Source organism: Crotalus tigris, unplaced genomic scaffold, assembly GCF_016545835.1.
Source record: "Crotalus tigris isolate CLP2741 ecotype Arizona unplaced genomic scaffold, ASM1654583v1 scf7180000017814.3102382, whole genome shotgun sequence".
Lineage (NCBI taxonomy): Eukaryota > Metazoa > Chordata > Lepidosauria > Squamata > Viperidae > Crotalus > Crotalus tigris.
The window spans coordinates 1,704,769-1,728,905 of record NW_024096652.1 but is presented as its reverse complement, the minus strand read 5'-3'; the positions used below and the strand labels follow the sequence as shown (position 1 = coordinate 1,728,905).

The window sequence follows — 24,137 nt, the reverse complement described above, 5'->3', positions numbered from 1 at the left end:
GGTACACGCATGCCACCTGTGCCAACGATCTCGCCCAGAGATGCCCCAAGCTCCTGTGCATAGATGGGAGGAAACACAGTCCCCATGGTCTAGGGTGCACATTGACTACGCTGGGCCCTTTCAGGGCCAGTTCTTCTTGGTCCTTGTTGACAGCCATTCAAAATGGCTTGAGGTTGTGCCTGTCTCATCCACCACCACTGCAAAGACTATTCAGGTACTGAGGGGGATTTTTGCTGCACACGGGCTGCCAGATGTCATTGTGTCCGACAACGGCCCTCAATTCACCTCCTCCGAATTCCAAGCTTTCTTACAGGCAAACCTGATTCGTCATGCCACGTCTGCGCCTTTTCACCCGTCCACCAACGGTATGGCTGAACGCATGGTGCGCATCGCAAAGGACGCCTTGAAGAGACTCACCTACGGGGACTGGCATCACAGGTTGGCTGACTTTCTCCTTTCTTATCGCACCACACCGTCCACTTCTACAGGGAGAAGTCCAGCTGAACTTCGTTGGGGGCGCCAACTTACTACTAGACTTGACCGGTTGCATCCGGACAGACTGCCTTCATCTACCTCACATCCTAGGGCACCTAGACAACTACTTGTGGGTGCCCCGGTTTGGGCTCGCAATTACGGGCCTGGTCATACATGGGTCCCCGCTTCTGTTTCCAGGGTCACAGGTCCTCTCTCCTACGAGGTAGCCCTGGACAACGGTCGTGTCCTGCGTCGGCACATCGACCAACTCCGCTCTAGGCGGGACTTTTCTGATGAGACTCCTGGGTCTTTTCCAGGGGGGGAGGGGGACCCTTTGGAGCAAAGGGAAGGGCAAGAGCTACTGCCCATCTCCACTGAGGGAGCCACAAACGGCCCATCCCAAGATTCCGCAATTGCTCCGAAAAGGAAGTCATGGAGCTTACCCACACAACAGGCACTCACGCCTACTCCAGCCAGGGAGTCACCCCGGGGGCATACTCACTTCCCACACACATCACATAGCACTCCAGTAACGGAGGATACCCGGGGGCATCCCAACAAATCATTCCCCGCAAGAGAGCTGGCACAAAATTCCCAAGGTTGGCCTGACCTTACCCCAAATCCTACAGGGGGTCAAACATACACAGAGCTAGTCGAGGAGCCAAGTCCCGACTACAACACCCCTAGCACAAATCAGGGAACACCTGAGTTTTGGGAAAGTACAGAAACCCACACGAGCCCGAGCACAGAATGGGGTTCAGGGAATGGACAGCCTCCTGACAGGTCTTGGACTGACCTAGGAGGTTCTACAGAGACGCCCAGCAGTGGCTATCACTTCAAGGGGCCTGAGGGTCTACAGCTAGGTAGGACAACCAGGTCACAAAGCAACAGAAGCCCTGGCCTGACGAGCCCGGTGGGCAAGCAAGCAGGCCAGGCATCGGGGCACAGTCCTTGGAAGACACCAGGGCACAATAGAGAGAACAGGCTCACGCCTCCCTCCAGTCAGGGGACTTATGCCAGTAACCCAGAGCTAAGAAGGTCACAGAGAGCAAAGAAATCTCCTAAGTACCTAGAAGATTACATAACATTGCTGGCAAGGCAAAAGCCAGTAAACAGTGGGAGCACTGGGGAGCAAATTGTCGTATAAAATAAATGTTGTATGTTGGTAGTAGTTTTAGCCCGGGGGAAAGGGGTGTTATGTCCCGAGCCTTGCAAACGGCTCGGGCGTTTGCAGGCAGTCCCGAGCAGGTGCAAAGCTGCCCGGGACCAGACAGGCTGTCGCCAGCGCCGTGCGCATGCGCGGGTGCTGGCGCGGGAAAAGTAACCCATTTACCCGGGAGTTGCCTATATAAGAGGCTGCGAGGCGTTTGGGCGAGGCTGAAGCCATCTTCCTGTAAGCTGAACGCTGAATAAAAGAAACTGAGAACTCCAGCTGCTTCTCGTGTCTGTTTCCCGCCACGGACTCAACATGGCAAGTGTTTTACAAGTGTTTAAAAATAAACAGATTCTTCTAAGAGGAGGTTTCAACCCAATTTTACAGACAGGATTCTAAACTGAAAGAGGGAATGGCTTGTCCAGGGCTTTCCAGAGATGTTATGGATCTCAAGAAAAGATTGGCTGGACCATACTGACAATAGCAAAATGTTCTGCTTTCATAAGCTTCAGTGGAACAGTAAGGATGAAATGTTGACAATTCTCCCTATGGTCTTCTTCCTCAAATTTGGTATTTCCAACTATCCTACTTTTGGAGGTGGCTCTTTGCCCATCTGATCTTTGAAGTGTGGAAAAAAGATGGCTATCAGTTCCAGCACCACTTTGATTTCAGATTTACGCTCTGGTCCCTCAATAAATCAGCCACAGTGCTTTAGTCCCTCAGACAGAAATAATGTGTGAGCCACAAAAGGAGAAAGTAGAAACTGTTTATTTCCATCATAAAGATGCCTTTTAATATTTCAACATAAATCAAGCTGTGGTTTATGATTATAATAAATTTACCAGGAAGAAAACCAACAGTACTTCATTTGTTGCCCAAGACTGTGGAATGATTTGATTTGCTCCGTTTTTCAGTTCGAGAAAATGTAATTGAGATGGGTGAGGTACAGCTGTTTTAATTGAGTTTTCAGAGAGTACCTACTGCTGCTGGAAGCAGGAGGCTAATACAGAACAAGAAGGCGCGCACACACACACACACATCTACAAGCTGCTGCCCTTCTTTACTTCTGGCAATAGAAACCAATTCTAGATTTCCTCTAACCCCTGGAGGAAAAGGCCAGACACCATAGATGCATAATGTTTGGGGGGGGGGAAATCACCCATAGAGACAAATCAAGGACACAGGGCAGCAAAGAGCCATAGGGGAGAACTTTTGTATTAGGATAATCAATTAAAAGTATCTCCCACATTAAAACAAGTGGAGAAGATCTCAGCTGCTCATATTCACCCAAGATATGCACTGGATTTCCCTTTCCTGTTCCCTGCAGTCCTTGATTATGGGGTCAATGAAGAATACGCAAGAACAGAAACAATCCTATTTCACATTTCTAGCTCTTCTTTTGAAAGTTTTTAATGTAAGTTACAACTATTACGGGAATTGGATCGCCCTGCCACTTGCTTATTGCTGACATTTGGACGATCACTCCAACTCTAAGGAGGAACCCTCCACACTGAGGGACTAATGGAAGGCACTATTATTATTAGGCCGATGGAAAAGTCTGGTTCCTATTCAGAAAAGTCTGGCAAAGCCACATCTATCTAGAGCAGGGGTGGCAGGGGAATTCTGGGAATTGACATCCAAAGATCTTAAAATTACCAAAGTTGGGTAGCCCTGATCTAGAGAGTTGTTCTGAAATCAGTAAACAACTTCTACAATGTTGTGTTTTACAACCTTCAGAGCAGCATTTGGGGGTAGCAAAAGAATGTAATGTTGGCTAAAAGAGACATTTAACACAACATGGAATTGGGAAGGAGCTGCTGATGGAAATCCCGCAAAGCATACCAGAGGCAGCAGCTGTGAAGTTACGAATAATAGTGCATTTAAGTAAATGATAGGAAATGGGTGCACTTGAACCTTGTTGTTTCCTCTTGAGGGAAGTCAGAGCCCCAGAGAAGGAAATATTAAAAAGGCAGAAAAATATATTTTTCCTCAAAAGAATTTTTAAAAGCAGAAGCCAACTCTGCCCCCAAATCTCTCTATCCCAAACAGGAGCCAGCTTTATACAAATGCAAATGTAACCATCAGAAAGTTGGAGCCAGAAAACTCAAGAAGACAAAGAGACCTAAAATCTGCAAAGCCCACCCAAACTCTAAGAGTCATTAGCCCAGCCCCAGGGAAGCAGGATATGACTTTTGGGACATAATAGGATTAAACCACAGATACCAAGGCCTAGAAAAGCACTCAGACTTGGTTCAAAGTTCATGCCACAGGAACAGGAAACTTCCAAACAAAAGGCTAGGGAAGGTATAAAAACTACTGCCCATGTGCTCAGGCCTTTCTTTCCTCTGGTCTTTCCTGCAAGAACCATCTTTCTGCCTCTTTAAAGCAGTCGCCATATTGCTTATTTATTCCCGGCTTGGATGAACCAGGATGAAGACTTTACTTCCAACACTCTTTTCAAACAGGAAAAATGAGCTTCTGTTTAACAGAAGACCAGTTGCAGGAATTCTGCTTTTGCTGAAATCTAGCCCTTTTTGGCTGCTTCTAGAATCGAGCGATGGCAAACCCTGCCTTCAGAGGAGGTTCTTCTGAGCCGAGTGGCAAGGTCAAAAGAAGTGGGGGAAGAAACCCTCTTTTAAGATTAGGGAGGGATACATGCATAAAACGAGTAACTCACTATCCAGAAGAAAAAAGAAATACAATATATGGTCAATTCTTTTAGGGGAAGTAGGGCGCTTTTTATCTTTCAGATCATTCAAGGCCTGAAGATTAAGCAGTAATAGCCAAAATGTGCATTTTCATCATATACGGGTGATTCCTAAGGTACAGGACGTTTTGTTACTAAAATGCTAGCAGCCATCCTATCTTTGCTGGTGTCTTATTATTCTGAGGAGAGATTGGACCAGCATCTGACAGCCCTGAAATGACTCCCCGTGATCTCTCTTCTGCCGATTAGGAAGGTTTGCAGCAATTGCAGGCAAGAATGACAGAAATGAACAATGCTAAATCTATGCGCTTGTTGGGACAGAAGAGTTCCTATTTCAACGGAGTGTGGATATGTTTTTTTTAAACAAACTATTTTTGTTCTCCCTGAACCAGGGCAGAAATCTGGCTCTTATGGGTTCAGTCATTAAGAGCTCCCCTCAACCTGGTGCCCCAAAACCAGCCTTATTCATCTGCAAGCTTTGCAGGTTGTGTACGTGATTCTCTGATGCACCAAAAGGGCTGCCAAGAACAGCCTGATATCGAGAGGTTGCTGTCATCAGGTCTTGATATGCCTGCAGCAAACGTCCCTAGCTGCCAAGCCTAACCTTATGCAATCTAGCAAAGACAGAGTCTTCTTTGGGAGATAGCCGAGTTTCACTGAAGAAAAGACACTGTCTGTATTTCTTTTAAGAACAGTTGCTGCCAATCTCTGTAATAAAAGCAATTTGGGCTTTTAAAAAAAATCATTCTACTCAACAATTCTTAAAAAAAAAAAAAAAAAACCTAACATCACTGAATTTATCAACTAACTTTGGTGAACATCAAATTTAATATCACTGGTACAACCAGCCTGGAGAAGAGCAGCAGCATCCACCTGTTTGGAAGATGGAATTTAATAACAGAAAAAGCACTTTCAACACAACGATAGCCAAAGGAAAGGAAAAATAATACTTTCCTTATATGGATAACTTTGTGTTTTATGACCTAAACTCCTCTTGTGACTGTATCAACAGCAGTTGAAGAAATATTCCTTCTCAACAAAGCCTTATAGTCCCAACTAGAAGCAACTGAAATCCAGTATTTTGACCATCATGTATCAAGTCGGATGTAGGAATCGGATTTAAGATGGGAGTTCTCTTTCAAACCCCCACCCCACCCCCTTTTTTTCAGAAGGTTTAGTTGTCATATAACAGCCTGATTCAAGAGAAAAGGAGAACAGCACTACACCTAGAATACTGCATCCAGTTCTGGGCATTGTATTTTAGTAATGACTTTCACAAACTGATATTTACTTATTTACTTTTTGATTTACATAGCTCTGCATCCAAAAACAGCAACTAAGATGATAAGAAACCTGGAAGGAAAGTGTTATGAGGAGATAGAAGACCTGGAGAAGAGAAGACTGCAGGGAGTTGTTTTGAAGTAGCTAAATGACTGTCATGTAGAAGGGGAAATGTTTTTATTTATTTATTAATCAAATTTATATGGCCACCCATTTCACAGGAAGTGACTCTGGGTGATGTACAGCATCACTCAAAGTTATTTCAGAAGACAGAATGGCAAACAATGGAAGGAATTAATAATGGGTCATCTGAATTTCCTTATAGTAGGAGCTGTTCAACAATAGAACAGCCTCCTTCAGGTGATGACTGACTTCACAAGAGGTGTTTACACAGACTGTGGACAGCTATAAGGTGCGAAGCTATATAGCTGAATCATGCACTAGGATGGCAGTGGACTCAACAATCTCTAAAGTCTCCTTCAACCTTTACATTTTATGATGTGATCATCAGTTTAAGGAGAAAGAGAAATGAGATTTCATGGATTGGAGTTCATGATTTAGCGAGAATCAGGACGCATCGTTTGTAATTTTCAGATAGAAGATGGATTGGCTTTCAGAACAAGTCTCTTTCCACTTTCTATAGTTTTTTTCCCCCTATGTTTAGAAAATTCTTTAGATAGATTTAGTCATAACATATTGCATCAAGACTATATCAGCTGCTCTCCACATTTATCAAAGTAGTCTTTTAATAAGTAATCAACATTTTCACACTCGTACAGAAAGCACAGGGCTGGGCCTGCCCTGCTGCTGTGACCCTAGCATGATTCTGTTAATGGTATAAAGAGAAAATAAAGCATTATAATGGGAAACATTTCTTATTACTTATTTAAGAGATGGCTTTGTATCAACTGAGTGTATAGTTCATGACAGGACATCCTGCTCAGACCCATAGAGTACATAAACAACTGAGGAGGGAAATATCTGAAATAAAGTAACAACAAAGCTTAAAGTTTGGCAAGTTTCAGTCTCAGGGCTGCATTATATGAAACAAGGCAACATTTAAAGGCATTGGAAAGGCTGAAAAACAAATGAGGAAAACAATCAAAGTAGGACGAGGGGAGAAGAGGAAGTGGTGGGGCTCCTCTACCCATTCCAAAGGGTTTAGGTTGCTACATACATCATGCAGTATTAACAGTTATGAAACCAAGTTCCATCAGTTGCTTTCATTTTGCTCCTAATATTCAATGAGTTGGCAGAACAGAAAGCCACTTCAGAAAGAATATGAAGGATTAGGTAAGCAGATCTTAGTAAGTAATTGACTTGAGTCATCGTCTATTGCTTTGACTACTAAAAGTAAAACCTTTAGTAAAACTGGTCTTTTCCATCACATGATTAGATGCGTATCCAATAGTCTCTGAAATCTTCTAATAGGAAGGAAAACACCCCACTTAGAAAGCCTGATGTAGGATAGAGTCCAATTGTTTTGTACATTAAATGGAAAATCAGAACCTGAAAGGTAACTGAACAAGCAGCAAGGTGCCTCAAATGAGCATCAAGCTCAATGATGTATTAGTAGTTTAAAAGTAGTTTAAACTTGAGATAGTTTAAAAATATCCTTATTAGGTGCAACGCCTGGAATGGAAGTCTTAGAGATCCTCTTAACCAGAAATATTGCTCCATCATCAGTTTTTTGTTTCACTCAAAATGATATTTGCAGTCACAAACAAAAAACAAAAAATCCCCCAGAGCAGCACAAACCCAATCCAGAAGGTGTGCCGGAAAGGGGACAAATGTTTGTTGAGTGCGCTATTTCTAAAGGTCGTTCGCGTTTCTTTCCGACTATAGTATGCTAAAAAAGCAGGAATGATGTACTGGATCCCATTTCCAGCATAGGCGCCAGTAATTCCCACTAAGGATTCCAGATCATGAGTACAGAAAGCCACAACAATTGGAGGAATTAGTGTGATGACTGGGAAAAAAATCCTGTCCACTACCCAAGGGTAGGTTCCCCCTTCCCGGTGGAAGAGGGTTTTCCAATTATTTCTTAGAGTCACAGCAATTATAGGAAAGTTTGTACTGATGGTGAAGACGGGGAAGAGTCCCAGGAAATAGCGGATAAATGCAATGTTGACAATGTCACAGTTTGTGAAGTTGAGTGTGTACATGTCCATCAGAGTCCCGTTGCGGAAACAATAGATAGCAGTGAAAGACAGAAGGCTGTAGAAACCCAGGATCAAGACGTAATCCAGCAGGACTAGCTTGTTAACATGCTTCTTCTGAGAGATGGGAGTGATGAGGGATGGCAGGGAGTGCTGACACATGAAGGAATAAACACAGACTCCAAAGAGATTTCGTACTCCTGAGAGCTGAGCCAGAGGGGGGTGGCCTTCCCCTTGACCTTTGGAGATGCGGAGAAGGGCCATAATGATCATGATGATGAATGCTGAAACGAAAAGGGGGAGGGGGAAGGGAAGAAGAGAGAAGGAACAGAGTTAAGTCAGAGAAGTAGGCAGGATCCCAACTTTCGTAACTTTTTCCTCTAATCTTTGCTGGATCTTTCCTAGCCTACAGCTGGAAGGACAAGGGAAAAAAAACACTCATCTGGATAAAACTGCTCCATGAAGAGTTATCAGTACATAAACAGCCTTCCTGATTGTACTGAAGATTGGAAAGGGGTTATATAAGGCTCTGTTTAGGCTCTTCTAAATACCACTCTTTTTCCTCAGGAGCACCTGCTTCACATTTGAGTTGTACAAGAATGTACACGTTCCCTTCGTTTGAAGGTTTTTGTCTCCGTTTGTGTTAATAAAGCTGCATGGGAAAAAAAACTTCTTAGCATAAGCATATACCACTCCGGATGAAAGGTCATTTGAAAAATTTCCTCTGGCAGCACAAGAGTACATGCCTTGTGGTTCTGGGCAGCATTTATTAGATTTTTACAAAACTGACAGGGCAGGAATTCTTGTAAATGGCTTCCATAAAATGTAGATATGTATAAAGAAATCACTGATATTGTTCTGAATCAACAATAGTCAAATTGGCTAACTGCAATCACAACAAACATAGATAACTTATCATTTATTGTGCTTTTTGTTTCCTATTTTTTCCTCTTTCTTTTTCGCATAAAAATGCATACACCATAGAACAGTGGTTCTCAACCTTTCTAATGCCGCGACCCCATAATACAGTTCCCCATGTTGTGGTGACCCCCAACCACTTATACATCACCGGGTGCCAGGGGTGTGGCCAAAGAAAAGGGGGAAAAATGGCGGACAGCCTTGTTTGGGGACCCCCGTGAAATGGTCGTTCGACCCCAAATGGGGTCCCGACCCACAGGTTGAGAACCACTGCCTTATAAGCAGAAGAACACTGACACTGACAGCCCCTAAACTCAGCTGAAGAAGTTACCTAGTCTGGTAACTAAACATTTGGAAACCAACCCACAAGCTCAAAAGGCGAACCTCCACCCTCATTCCCTGGAGTGTTTTTTCTCCCAGCATAAGAACAGATCTCACCATTGTTTCTGCTGCCTTGTTTTCACTCAGGCTGATTAGGACAGATATTCTGGTACAGTGTTTCTGCTCCTAGAAAAGCTAGCAAATAATGACTACATGGCAGGGGTGGCTATAAGCAGTGAGCTACTGAATATAGACTTTAGGCTTTGGGATTTGATTTCAATCGCGTGTGAGCTTTCACAAAAATCCATTTTCTTTAAAAAAAAAAATTACCAAACTGTGAAATATAAATAGGGTTGCTGCTGTTTTGCATCTGTTTTTAATCTTCAGACCACAAGTCATAAGATACTTCAAAAGAGCAGAGAACCCAGTAAATAGCTGAAAATATGAAGGCTGAAATTAAAGATTGAATTCTATAACTTGTGCAGAAAAATTAATAAGACTCAACAACACAGAACACAGAAACAAAAAGATTAGCTGGTACAAATTCCTAGCTACCCTTATCAACCTTACCAACCTCTAAAACAAACAAACAAAAAATCAGAAGCTTCCTAAAGCAAATATTCTGCCACTTCGATTACTGCTTCCACTTCTGCAGTTTCTTGGAGAAGTTCCTGGGAGCATAAAAACTCTGTTCCTTATCCAACAGCTTTGTTTTAAAAAGACTAAACATTTATCCAACAGAGAAAGCAGTTGGGTATCTGGCAATGAATACTGTATTTGACAAAGGGCTATTTCAGTTGTAGACTGGCTACGCAGACTATATATTCACAATATCCCATTTTGTTTTATTTCTACTACAGCCCAAAAGCAGAGTAACAAGGAACAAAATGATGTCTTTGCCTGTAAGAGGAAAATGTCCAAATACCAGCTTCTGGATGCTGGTACCACATCAGGAACCACAGAATTGTGTCCTTAATTTGAAAATTACTCTGCAATATTTGTATATCCCGTTCTCAATTTATGAATGGGAAAGTCTGCCTGTCCAACCAGATCTGATAGGGTGGGCCCACTTCATGTCCTTTCCCTTAAATGCTTCATGGGACTTAGGTTGCGTGGTGTACCTTCCCCATAGCAGCCCCTGTCTTGTGGAATACCCTTCCCCCTGAGATCCAGCAGGCTCCTACACGCCCCACATTCTGGAAGTCTAAAAAGCTGGTTCTTGCCAGGAGTGTTGGGGTACTCTGAGGCTAGAGTCCAGTGGACTCTTGATGGTCTGTTGCCTTTGGACAGCCAGGATTCCTTCTCTTTTCTTAACCCAAGTTAGTATCTACTAACTACGTCTTCCTTTGTTTTAATTCTGTACAAGGCACAAATTGTATTTAGGTTTTTTTGCAGTTACTCCCACAAGGATTCCATGTTATACCATAGTCAATGTTCATATGAAATAAATAATGCCCTTCTCCAATAAAGTAATTTTGGTATGCACTGGAAAAAGGTATCTTTCCCAGTGGTTCAGTGAAATATAGACTAACAAAAGCAAAATTAGAATTCCTCACCCCCATCTTTTCTTACAAACTGCTATAATGTCATTTCAATATAGAAGGAAGACTGAATCCTGGTTTTCATTTTCCAAATCCAACTGTCTATACATGGGTCCATAAAGTTTTTTTTTTTAAAACATATTATGTTAAGATATTCTACATGCAGAAAGCAGCTTTCTGTTTTGGAGATTTTTTTTTCTTTGTTGAAAAAGCTACCTTAAAGCTCAACCTGTCGCAGTTTCAAGTCTCTTATTGCTTCTAAAAACAATTATGTACAAAAGCTCTAAATCACTGCAGGATAGGTACAAAGCTCTTCAAATTATCTAGAACTCTCACAAAGACATAAAATATTATCAGTAAGGCAGCAAGAATTGCAAGCTCACACATCCTGACAGGAATAGGACAGCAGGCGTAATACCAAATGGTGGCTTCAAAGAAACATCAAGTAAGACAAGTTAGTCTTTTCAGAAAATGCAAGTGGAAAATATCTAACTCTCTATTTGGAGAGAAGAATTTGATTTATGGTACATAGTCCCATAAACACTGCTGGAGCTTAATTATATTTAACCATAAGACCTCTGTACCTCTTCTCCTGCTGGAGAGTGAAACAATATATCTCTACCCTTTCTGTTCATTCAAGGTTGAGGATCTGACCTATATCCCTCCAAAGTTCCCTTTATCAAGTACAGATTGTTCATTATTTCCCCTAATAGTAGCACATGAGTACCAGTGGTGTGCCCCAGCAAACGCTTTTTTCCAAACCTTTAATGTCACCTGGCAACTTTATATATAGCATTTTCAAGCTCACTTCCAAGAGGCAAGTCACCAATCACTCAGGTCTAGCTTTAAACCCACCAGTTTGGGAACAATTCTGATGTTCACTTTGCAACGTTTGAATTTTTTTTTTTAAACAAGAGAATGCATTATTTCTGTGCTGGAAGGGCAGGGCCAAGCTTAGAGATCACCGGCAACAGTGAATTGATACTTTATAGAATCTATAGAGTTAGAAGAGGCAATTTACACCATCAAGTCCAAATCTATATAAAGATGTCCCCAGCTGCAGCTATCTCCTGTCCAGTCTCTACTGAACAAATCCAGTGGAGAAACTCACCAATTTTCTGAATAATTGGTTCCACTATCAAAATGCCTTTTCCGTTAGAAAAAAATGTTCATATCATTTACAATACCTGAAATCTACCTTCATATAATTAGACCCATTCTTCTGCATCTGCCCCCTAGGATGACAGAGAATATATCTTTTCTACTGCCGTGTCTGCCCTACTCAGAGAATATGTCTACTCTACTCTTCTGTAGGCTATAGGGAATTTAAACCAAGACATTTCATATGAAATAATCCAACTCTTAAAAAAAGCAAACCATTATGAAAGATTATAAAGTTTGTTGTTTGAATGATATGAATGCATGCATGCATAACTTTGCATCTGTGCAGTTAAATGGTATCTACCTGCTAACTGATTTATGACATTACCATAAGTTCAGATATTTTTTTTAAATAAATTCATCAGTAGTTATGCAACAGAAAACTCACACACAAATAGGCGTACACAATTATTTTTATATGAGAATTATTTGTAACATCTGACTCCATTTTTGTATAGCACATATGAACAAAATGCAAGCTAACATATAATGAGTCTCAAAACTTTTCAAAACAAGTTATAATTCGTGCTCTCTGAGCTTGGTTATTTTCTTGCAAATGTTTCATTATCCAAAGTAGGTAACATCATCAGTGCTAGCTATTTTTAAAATATGCAAAAATATCATCAAAATGTCAGCTCCAGGGGTGTTCTGGTTTACCTTCTATTTTATAAGTTGTAAACTGTAAACTGAAGGTTTTGCTAGAAATGTTCATTTCTTTCTGATCTACAATTCACAATTGATGCACTTCAAGATATTTAGCAATTATCTTAATACTTTCTTTCCTAGTGAAGGGGATAATGGGAACATCTCCTTGCACTGCAAAGCTGATTATTCATATGCTAAATTTATCTTTCTATCCTGAAAGGCAGCAAGATGAAGACAATGTTCCAAAACCCAGTTATGTCCAACAATAAATCAAAATCAAGAGTCTAATAACTCTTGATAACAAATATTAAAGCTAGGATTTGGTGGCATATGGGACATCCACTGTTCATCTAACTTCAGGTTCCTCAAGTAGGGAGAAAGAATACAAACATCAAATTTTATAAAAGTTACCTATGAAGTTAGTGGGTATTACTAGCTATTTCTCTTCAAATAAAAAATGTTAAAATGCTTACCTACATAGATCTTTATTAGAAAATTGATATAACTTTCAGTTTGTCAAAACATAAGCTGCATTCTAATTAAATGCAGCCCTGAATACGTGAAATTTAAGAAAATAAATAAAATGTTAGATATTTTGAGGTGGTACAACACTGTACTTTAATCATTCTACGTCTAGCATGTTACATCTGGAGATAAATGTTATATGGGAACCCTTACTTTTTGGACATATGACAACATATTATGAGCCGAGGTGGCGCAGCAGTTAGAGTGCAGTATTGCAGGCCACTTTAGCTGACTGTGTTCAGCAGGTCAGCAGTTCAAATCTCACCGGCTCAAGGTTGACTCAGCCTTCCATCCTTCTGGGGTAGGTAAAATGAGGACCCAGATTGTTGGGGGCAATGTAAATATATATATACATTGCTTACTGATGTAAACCGCTTAGAGAGTGCTTGCACTTAAAGCGGTATATAAGTCTCATAAATAAATAAATAAACATAAAATAATTATATGTATGTAGAAAGAAATAAACCTCTGAGAAACCCTAAGAAAATAAAAGAAATAAAAATGAAAAGAAAAAAAGCAGGATTTAAAAAATGGCTTTATAAAGTATCATCAAGTAAAAAAAATGCACATATTTTCAAGGAAAGGAAAAACAAATTCTGCTAAGACAACTTCACTGTCCTGCACAGGTAGATGCTTCTTTTGCTGCTTCTCCAAATGTTTTTTCAATGTTCACTTAGTTCTCTTTCTCACTTTACTTTCACATGCCCCCTCAAGATTATTAAAATTAAAAATAAAATAAATGGAGAGGTGGCATCTGCAAAGCAAAGGTCTGGCCTCTAGCCATTTATTTGCAGGGTTTTTTCTTTTTTCTGTCCTCTCTGCGATATCAGAGTATTTTGGGAGAGAGGAATTGAGAAATATGTCTAGCCTTCTCAAAAATGCTAATTAGGTATCCAGCAGATGTTGTATTCTCCCTCAAGCACTTGACACAATATTTTAGCAATTCTAGAAACAATTCTAGAAGCTTATAGAACAACAGAGCCAATGTCAAAAGGACTCTTCTTAAACAAACTGAAAGGATGGTCCTACATTATAAAAAAGTGACAAAAATGTAGAGGAGTAGATGAAAATTAAAATTTCCATTTGCAAAACTTTTAGCAATTCTACCTTATTTTGTGTCATAAATTCCACAGTTCGGAAGCCATAATAGTTCAACAGAATATATTTTACTCTATTTGTCACTACTACAAACAATCTAGACTAGATCAGAACATAAAATCATACTGTATCATTATGATAGAAAGGGAGGAGCCTAAACCACATTGCCTCTTGATCCAATTTAAAACCATTTGTTTAAGCAAACAACTATTAACTATTCTGACACATTTATGACAGAGCTATCTATCAGTACTTGCTCCTGGCGTGATGCATATTCCCTTCAAAGCTGAGAGTCAATATTCTAGAGCATAATGATAATGAATCACCCTCTTTAAATATATGCTTCTTGCTTCATTCTTCATGAAAAAAGTATCAGGATTTTAGTGGGAAGAAGAATCGGAGGGAAAGAGAAGGCAGAGGAGACAAAATCATGAATTTTCATGGGAAAATTCTCTTTCAACACATTTTACAGAAAGGAATGCTCTTTGGCTCACAGGCTCTATCTTATCAAAAGGTCTTCAGTATTTTAGAGTGATGGACTTGAAATCTCAGCTCTGGGACTTTTCTGACTTATGGTAGTCTAAGGCAGTGTTTCCCAAACTTGACAATTTTAAGGCATGTGGACTTCAACTCCCAGAATTCCACAGCCAGCGTTGCTGGCTGTGGAATTCTGGGAGTTGAAGTCCTCATGCCTTATAATTGTCAAGTTTGGGAAACACTGGTCTAAGGCAATGATATTTAGAAACTTCATCTTAAAATATGAAAAGAGGCCTGTTTGAAATTTGCTAAGTTCAAAAAATCTTAAGGCTGATTATACAATGTAGTACTGTGCTTAACTGATCAGGTTAAAGACTGTAGTACTGTAAGAGTGATTTTAGAAATTATTTACAAAATTTCTCTTCAAAAGTCTACAACACCTGAGAAAAAAAAGCACCTTAGCCAAATTAAAATCAGAACCAAACATTTCTGTTTGCATTTTATAGGCACACTCATGGGGAATATGCAACTTTACCACCAACAGATGTAGAAGAATTTTCATCTTTCTTTCATCTGGAATGGGATTCTGGATATTTTGCTTGGTCAAAAATCTCCTACACAAGCAAAGTCCAGTTGAATGTTACCTTCTCCCCTGTACAGAAAAAGTTGCCACGGGTCTGAATTTTGATCATGTGATCATAAGAATGCTGCAACAGTTAGTTGTAAGTGTGAAAAATGGTCATAAGTCACTTTTTTCAACGCTGTTGTATCTTTGAATGGTCCCTAAATGAACTGTTGTAAGTTGAGGACTACCTGTATTGAAAAAGTACAAGAGATAAAACCTCCCTTGATGAACTCGAAGCTGACACTAGAAAAAAACAGAATTATTTTAGGCTTAACATCTCTATTGTAGAATTGACAGAAGATGAAACAATATCCCATTCCCCCAAAGCACCTGTTTTCCCTTTGAAGGTTGAAGGACCTGCGGTAAAGGAAGACTAAGAAGCAAGCTGGTCCTGTTCTATCCTACCAGTCATAGTTATACTGTAAATATGGAGAATAGTTCAATTCTGTATCTGTGGAAATACATTCTTCTCTCATCACATTATTTATGAGAGCCACTCATCTTCTCTGAAAGGATTTTTTTTAAAAAAAAATGGTTTTATATGGGCACACATAAAAACTTTATGAGCTAAAGATATCAGTTAAAATCCTAAAGAAACATGAGATTCAGGCTTCTCTAAAACCAACACTGGTATATGTAAATTAAAATCTAAAGAGGAATAGATCATATAAGGTTTTGATGAGCACTCGGCATTTTTTTTTTCATTTCACTTGGGTAAAGTTTAATGATATAGACAGATTAATGTAATTAACTTACTAACAGATATTATAGATTATTATTATTAGCCATGGCTCTAAATACTGAGATTAGTTCTCCCCAGTCCCAATTTGTATAATAGCAAAACTGTTTCAGAAGTGGGTCTGCTAGATAAATTTTAATTTCAAAATACATGATGGCCACAGCTAAGAATTCAAAGTCTATAAAACAACAACGCTGTAAAAGTAATGATTTTTAACTGTCACTGTGTGCAAAGTAATAAAGGAACCGACTATTGTGAATGTCAATTACACCACAACCAGATATGATTACCAATAACAATAGGTTTACACAACTCTATTTTATTTTAATGAAATCCAAACAGAGTCTTACTGAAAGTGGAATATGTTGCATCCTCATGCCTGTCATGGCAACATCAAATTGGGAATTTTCATTTAGATCAGGGGTGTCAAACTCAATTTCACTGAGGGCCGCATCAGCATTGCGGTTGCCCTTGGGGTGTGGCCAGAGTGGGTGCAGCCTACCGGGTGGGTGTGGATGGAGTGGGTGTGCCCTACTGGGTGGGCGTGGCCAGTTCTACATCATTTGCATCAAGGGTGCCTGTGGGGGCCTGGGCAGGAGTGGGACAGATCTGAGGGTCTCTGGCAGAAGGGGGTGGGACCGGGGCAAGTGCCAAGGCATGGTCCACCGGTGCAAGTGCCAAGATGGCCACCACAAAATTGTACATTGGCTCCCGGTAGGCCTGGGCCAGAGCCAAGGCAGCGGGGGCCGTTCCCTCACTGTTTCCAGGATGGCTTCGAGGGCCACATGAAATCACTTCATGGGTTGCATCCATGAATAATTTGGTGTGAAAGTTTACATATTGTGTACTTGGTCCTGAAACAGCTGCAAATCCAGAATCTATTTCTAAAATGGTCAGTTTGCTGGAGAAACCAATGGATCACTTGGATAAATGTCAAAGTCTGGAGTCTTTTAGACACATAAGGATAATGTATATGTATGTCTTAAGCTTTTGACTTTGAAATTGGTTTCTGAACTTAGTTTATTCTTGAACCAAGAACAATGATGGAGTTTACTCATTATGCTAAATCATTATGCTTAGGGTCATATGGAATGTGAAACCATAAGCTATGATTTCTTAAATGAGTTCACACAACACACTATGACAAAATTAGCAAATCTCATTGTGCTCAACATGATGTATGAAGCCAACTTTCCCTCTTAATGATGAAATGAACTTTTTTCTTTAGGACTCGGATTTATTTCTTCACTGGGCTTCTACATTCAATTATTTAAATGTATTCTTCTAGTGTTTAGAAAAAAGTAATAAAACTCTAATTTACTTTCTTACCTTCATGTGGTATACAAAAAGTCAAATGTAGACTGATTTAGTTTTGTAACATAAAAGACTTTTTGGAGTCTGAAATATAACTGACATAAAACAGGGCTTTTCAACCGGTAATATGCACCCACGCCCTCAGCTCTGCAAAGGCAAAAAAGTTGCAATACATCATGATATGTCACATGACGCAATCGAGTTTGACACCCGTGATCTAAAATATAAAATAGCTGACAAGAAAAACTGTTTTTGATGATATCCCAAGGGAGAGAAGGAAGACATGACTGTCTGAATAAGTGGTTTTCCACCAGACCTTTGCTTCATAGCTGGTCTCAGTGGAAAAGTCCGCTGTGCAATCATACATATACAGGCAGACAGTTGGGAACACCTTTTGAAGCAGCCACACAAGCCTTGTAAATATTGCTGCTTTAGTGTTTCAATAATAAAGAAAGGTTTTGCAAAGCATGTGTTTATATGCTTTGTGAAACAGCTCTTTTGAGTTCTTTGCAGTCCTTGTAGTCATTCTTTTTTCCTCCAAGCTGCTAAAATGCACAGCAATAACAATTACAGAAACAAAACTACTTAATTTTGTATCATGAATTGCTCTGCTTTTTAAGAATTATGCCCTGGTCAAAGGAGAATTTCTAGGTTCTACCCCATAGTACCCATTAAGCCATCATCACAACTGCAACGTAAGTGAAGCAATCACATACATTTTTGTAACAACAACACAGAACGGTATTCTTCCTCTCTCTATCTTCCCACAGCTAGCCAAATCCAATCCAGAGAGTTGGGGATATTCCAAAACAGATGTGGGACACATATGGAAGAATAAAGGGAAATCCTATATGGAAATAAGGACACAAAATACCTGTGACTAGTAGACTTACCTAACCACCTCATTAGCGATGTCATGATCTGAAGATATTTAGTTTTCTGCACATTAAAGAAGGTGAAAGGACCCAAAAGAAGAGTAAATACTGCCTGAAAGAAAAACAATTGAGAAAAACAATGCAGATTAAGAAGAACAGCTTCCTGGTAGAAGTCTAAAAAGTTCACTTTACCAGTTATTATTCGCTTAAAAAAATAATAAATTTGCTCAGTAAACAATTTACTTATTTTTTTGATTAAGATAGAGCAGTGGTTCTCAACCTTTTTAATGCTGCGACCCCCAACCTGTCGTAAGTCGAGGACTACTCAACCGGCTGTAAGTCAAGGACTACTCAACTGGTGCAGCACCATTTGCAGAATGGGACTTTTGGAGGGCTCAGCAGGGCAGAGACAGCCTGGACAATTCCTATTGGCTTTTGAAAGCCAATAGAATTAGACTCTATTCAAGAGAGTCTATTCTGTTGGCTTTCAAAAGCCAATAGAATAAAAGGGAGTAGCACAGCTAAGGAAAAGGGGAAAAAAATGGCGGACTGCGTTGTTCGGCGATCCCCGTGAAATGGTTGTTCGACCCCAAATGGGGTCCCGACCCACAGGTTGAGAACCACTGAGGTAGAGCCATAATACAAATAGGCTTCATCATACTTGCTGCAGCCAGTATGACACATTGAGATAATCTATCTCAGATATACTTAGTATCTTTTTTATTTTATTTTATTTTTTTCAAATTTCTCCTAGGAAGAAACAAACTTTGGTATTTTTAGCAAGAGTCAAATTTATTCTAAAGTGGCTTATTAAATGTGTATCATTAATACTAAAATATGCCATATAGAATACATCATCAGAAAAAATGATAAATAGCAAATAAAAATTCAGAATACACATTTATGTAGGTGCAAAAACAGCCCAATATTTCTTGTGCATTTCAATACTGACTTTAAAGGACAGCACGTAAAAAAGGTGGACAAATCAGTTGGGACTGAAGTCTAAAAGAGGCTTTCTTTTCACTCTGCTTGACTCAATGAAAATCACCCCTAACTTGTTTTTTGTCCTATTGAATAGTCATGTTTTGTCATGTAGGATAGAAGAAAATGAATGTGTGCATGAGCACGCATTTTATTTTCATTTGGAAAGATAACCCAGGTGCAGTCATATTTCTCCTTGTTAATTAAGATGTTGGAAAAATGGTGGGAGATTCAAATTTCACTTCTTTTGAGTATTTGTTTCAGGAACTCATCTCATGGCCACATTTTCAAAAACTGACAGTAGTGATGTCATAATGACAATCAATACAGTTTTATAGGATTATCAATAACCTGTTCCCATTTCCTTTCAAGGGGCTCCCAAAGTGTTCAGAAGTATCTCTTAAAGCATGTCATAAACATTTTACAATGTTTACAAAGTTCTCTATATTATTATTATATACACAACAATATGTAATTATAGCTCCCAATTCTTTAGCTGTTGTTGGCCTTCATAAGCATTGAGTTCGTCCCAAGAACCTAATGTATCAAAGTAGTATATGTGCAGATCCAAATCATGTGGCCTTTTGTAATTAATACATGGAAATTTTGTCAATCTGCAGATTTACTAAGTGTCATCCAAGGCTTTTTCATATACCATCCACTGATAACCACTGTGACCACAGCCAGTTTATGCCACAGTCTTTAAACTTGGTGAAGTACTTTGTGAACTCCCAATCTTTGTCTTCTATTCTATTTTCCCTTAATATTGTCACATCAATTATCCACATAATAATTATCCATTCTTCTTCTTTTCAACCACACTTAAATCTGGTGTGTTAGGTGCCAAGACTTTATTGATTTGTATTTGGAAATTCCACAATATTTTAACCTGCTCATTTTAAATTAAATTTTCCAACTATATCTTCCCACTAATTTTTCATTACTGGTCATGATAATTTTTACAGATGTTCTAATGAATTGTTTTGGTGAATATGCCAGGTTTTATCTTTTCCACTTTCCCCTCCATCTTTTAAAGAAATTGACCATATAATGCTTTTCCTTGCCGGCATTTTGTTCACGTATTATTTTGGTATTCAGGTTTTTCTGTACACTCAGTAAGTTCCAATTTTTAACTTGCATCAGTCTCCCTTTTTTACTGTCTTTGACATAACCAGCCAATGCATGCTTCAGTTTGTTTGACCTAAAGTACACCTCTGCTTCTATTTTTGCAGGGCAGGTATAATCTATCATTATCACTACAGGGATGTAATACATAACAAATAGGCATCAGTTTTCTTGTTTTTCAATCCAAACTATCCATTTCAGGTTGTGTCCAGTTAATAATTCCAACTGTGTGTCATATCACAGGTTTGGCCCAGGTATTGATAGCTTTGATGGTGTTTCCATCATTCAATTTTGTCTTAACAATTTTCTCATTCTTTGGATCTATTCTTTATTAATCGCTTTTTAAAAAATTTATCAATGCTTGATGTTATCCAACTGTAAAATGCCCAGATACTGTTTAGGTATAATTGTTACTATTGTTATTTAGCCTTAAGCTAATGATATTAAAATTCTAAATTTATTATATAAAAATGTAAAATTAATTTTAAAACTAATCTTGAAAATTTCTTAAATACCAATAAAATATTGGGTACTATTAATTCTGCACCTCTTGTCTATTTAAATTATGTAGCCAAGTAGGCTGTGAAAGAATATTCTGCTGGATACAATCTATTCTGTTGAAAGCCTGTCCTTGTTGCAAATAAAAGACAAGGTGCAATTCTACATTAGGTCTAAGGGAATAAGGCAGATTAGTATATTTATGCATAAATGTGAATGCAATGGTGGTGATATGCTCATTGATGGCATGTGTGAGTATATGCAGACAGTACTACGCTGCTGGCTGAGAACCTGCATAATTTGGCTGAGAACGTACATGAAAAGGAATAGTCTGGTGTATGGGTACACTCTATTCAGCAATTAATAATAAAAGAACTTTAATATTGTTTAATATCACACGTTTGGTTGCTATTATTCATAATTCAAAAGATGAATTCTCTAGAAATATTGCCCCAATTTTCCTGGATTTCACATTGTAACAGTCCTTGTGTGCCTCTGACAAAACCATTTAATCAACTCTGCTCGGAATGGAAGGGAAAGACAAGAGAGGAAAAGAATATTTAGTGGTGGCGGGATATCCCTGAAGTTTAATAAGGTGAACAACAGCTTCTCAGTCTCCAGCAACATTGGAATATCATCTAAGCAGCAGCACAACCTACATTCTGAGTGACTGGACACGTGCTTTGTGGATCAGTGGTTGCAAGAACGTATGTATTTTCACGTAAATCATCTTTACTGCCTTTCTTCAAAGATTTCAGGGTATGATTTAAAGTTAAAAATACATGCAATATTATGAACTCATTTCTGAATTCATTATGAAGAAATAAAGGAATTAAACAGTACAGAGTATTAAACAAAGGTTACAATAGCATTTTTATCGTATTTTCCACTAGTCTTTATGTTTCAGCTGGATACTCAACAAACCATAATAAACACTTCAACATGACAAATGTATAAACAATAAAGGTAGCTAATATCACAAGCATTTGCAAAATACAAAGGAAATATAAAATTCATGAATTCTGATAACCTTTTGCTACAGGTAAAATCTACTCTCCTATTATACCAATGATCATATGATCATACCAGCTAATTAATAATCAAATAAAAACAAACCCCACTTCCATCATTTGATCAGCTTTGCAGACATACATACTGAGATCAGACATCTGATGAAGACCTGGAACTATTCAAGGGAGCCCATTGGGCTACAACTATGATATAAAACTTCTTATCGCTCACGTCTATCCAAAAAAAAAAAAAAAGATAGGAAAGGAGAAAGCATGTTCTTTTGATGTAAGCCTGCTTTATGTGAATTTTGTAAACATACCTAAAGACTTCTAAATGTCCTCACTTTCATTAAGTGAAATGATAATATTCTTCATCTATAATATACAAGTTAAATTATCTTTCAGGAGCACTGTAGAGTCCACAAATGTCTTCAACTCTAATCCTTTGACAGCCCAAAGAAATCAAACATAAAAACAAAAATAAGTTACTTCTTTGAAGGCTTTGACAGTGAATTCTAATCAGAGTGCGATGCTTTAGTAATTCCCCATGGAGACAAAATTTCCTACCTCTACCATTCTTAATCTGAGTAACTCTCAATGAGTTGTCTCTACAACTAGAGCCAAGAATAAGAAACCAGGAGGAGGCCAAACAATACAGTCCTCGCTTACCAGTTGTCTCGTTCAGCAACTATTCCAACTTACAACAGTGCTGAAAAAGATTTATGACTGGTCCTCAAATGTATGGCCACCCCGAGGTCCATCGCAATTCAGGCAATTTGCAACTAACTTGATTTACAATGGTCACAGTGTCCTACGGTCATATGATTGCCATTTATGACCCTCACAACTGGCTTCCAACAAAATAAATTATTTACTTCTAGCAATAAATCACAGTTGCAGTCATGTGACATCACACTAAACAACCATTTAGTGTGATGTCACATGACTGCAACTTGCAACTAACTGATTTGCTTAACAATTGAAGTGGAATGATGTCTTATGTTGGACCTGGCCACTTGATATTTTTCTTAAGGGCCATGTCGTTTAGCATCAGAGTTGCCAATCCCAGCTGAAGCATCAACCCTCTCAGGTAACTTCCTAGACAGGATATGTAATTAGAAGAACTAATTCTATTTTATTGTAAGGCTAAATTAAATGAATTGGCAAGTCTGAAAGTACCAATTTCCCGCCACCACTTTTAACTGTTTTTTTATCCATCTGGGCAGGTCCTTCCTAATTTTCTTTCTCTGAGTGTTAAGCCACTGGGGGCTCCTACTTATCTAATTGCTTCTTAGGCACATCTCTATCCTATTCCCCAAGGTCATCCACACATTCAAATACATTAAGCAAAGATTACATGTATATTTATTGTGGAATGCAAACTAAACATTTTGAGTTAACAATATAACCATTTATGTTGGTAAGACAGTGGTGGGATTCAAATAGGTGAACAACCGGTTCTCTGTGTGGATGCCACTTCCAGAAGTTCATTCTGTGCCTGGGCAACAAAAAATTAGCTACTGGTTCTGCCAAAGTGGTGCAAACCGGCTGATCCCACCACGTTAAGCCATAATATGAGCAGTTATGCTGCCTGTAAAATTTTAGAATGCTTTCTCTTTTAAATATTTGATCTACAAAAATTATCTGAAGTGTCCTGAAACTTCATATTACAATGAAGATAAAAAAAATCATGATTCATAGCCACACTAAGTAAGTATAAAAGCTTGTATCAGTGCCAAAAGGAGAATAGCTATCTTCTGTGTCTTCTGAAATTATAATTCAGGTCCCTGTTCAATTTTCTTAGGAAAACAGGATTGGACTGCTAATACAATCCCCACTGGAAAAAAAAAGATTAGCCCATAGATGAAAAAGAGGTGAAACAAAGAGACAGACAAGGGATGTGGTTAATTAAAGAACAGGTGTTCTCAGCAAATTGGAACACACCAAAATCAACCAGCAAAATCTGCAACTTGCTTCGGCTCCATAAAGGACAGAAAATTGCTATCAAAAATGTTAAAGCACTGGAAACATTTGAAATAATACGTTTGAGCATATCAACTGTTACTTAAAGGCACAAGGGTCTTCCTCACTAACCTAGGCTAGACTGGCATTTTGTCAGCAAGCTGGAGAAAAGAGTGCTGTCTGATTTATTGTTATAAGAATTTTTGAAGTAAACCCATTTTTACACTGGAAATTTATCTTACTTTTGCATGGTTATTAATTCTGAAGCAAACTTCACCATTAATTAGCGTTAAGATCATATCTTCAAATACTGCTTTCTCCTAAAGAGTTCTACCATTAAGTTCATTACCAGAATGAATAGACACAAATCACTGCACCTGAATTATGAATTTTGTTTTTTAGTCCCCTGTATTAAAAAAGAATATTTTGTTCTTTATGCATTTTAAATTAAGCTAGAAGTTTAAAGGAATAAAATGTTTGATGAATGTGAGTACAAATAACAAATCCTTACTGTTGTGTCACACCAGTAAGCATGAATGAATGAATAA

General features: G+C 38.8%; 1 protein-coding gene across 2 annotated transcripts in view; it reads right to left on the bottom strand.

The window, feature by feature from the left end:
- Nucleotides 1–3,730: 3,730 nt before the first annotated feature.
- The window catches only part of TMEM104 (transmembrane protein 104), a 71,304-nt gene continuing 50,897 nt past the window's right edge, over nucleotides 3,731–24,137 (bottom strand). For both annotated transcript variants that reach the window (XM_039342880.1, XM_039342881.1), the window contains 2 exons: nucleotides 18,032–18,125; nucleotides 3,731–8,058 (listed from right to left, as the gene is read on the bottom strand). In XM_039342880.1, coding sequence (XP_039198814.1) covers nucleotides 7,298–8,058; nucleotides 18,032–18,125 — 855 coding nt within the window. In that variant the 3' untranslated portion in view covers nucleotides 3,731–7,297. The remainder of the gene's footprint in view (nucleotides 8,059–18,031; nucleotides 18,126–24,137) is intronic.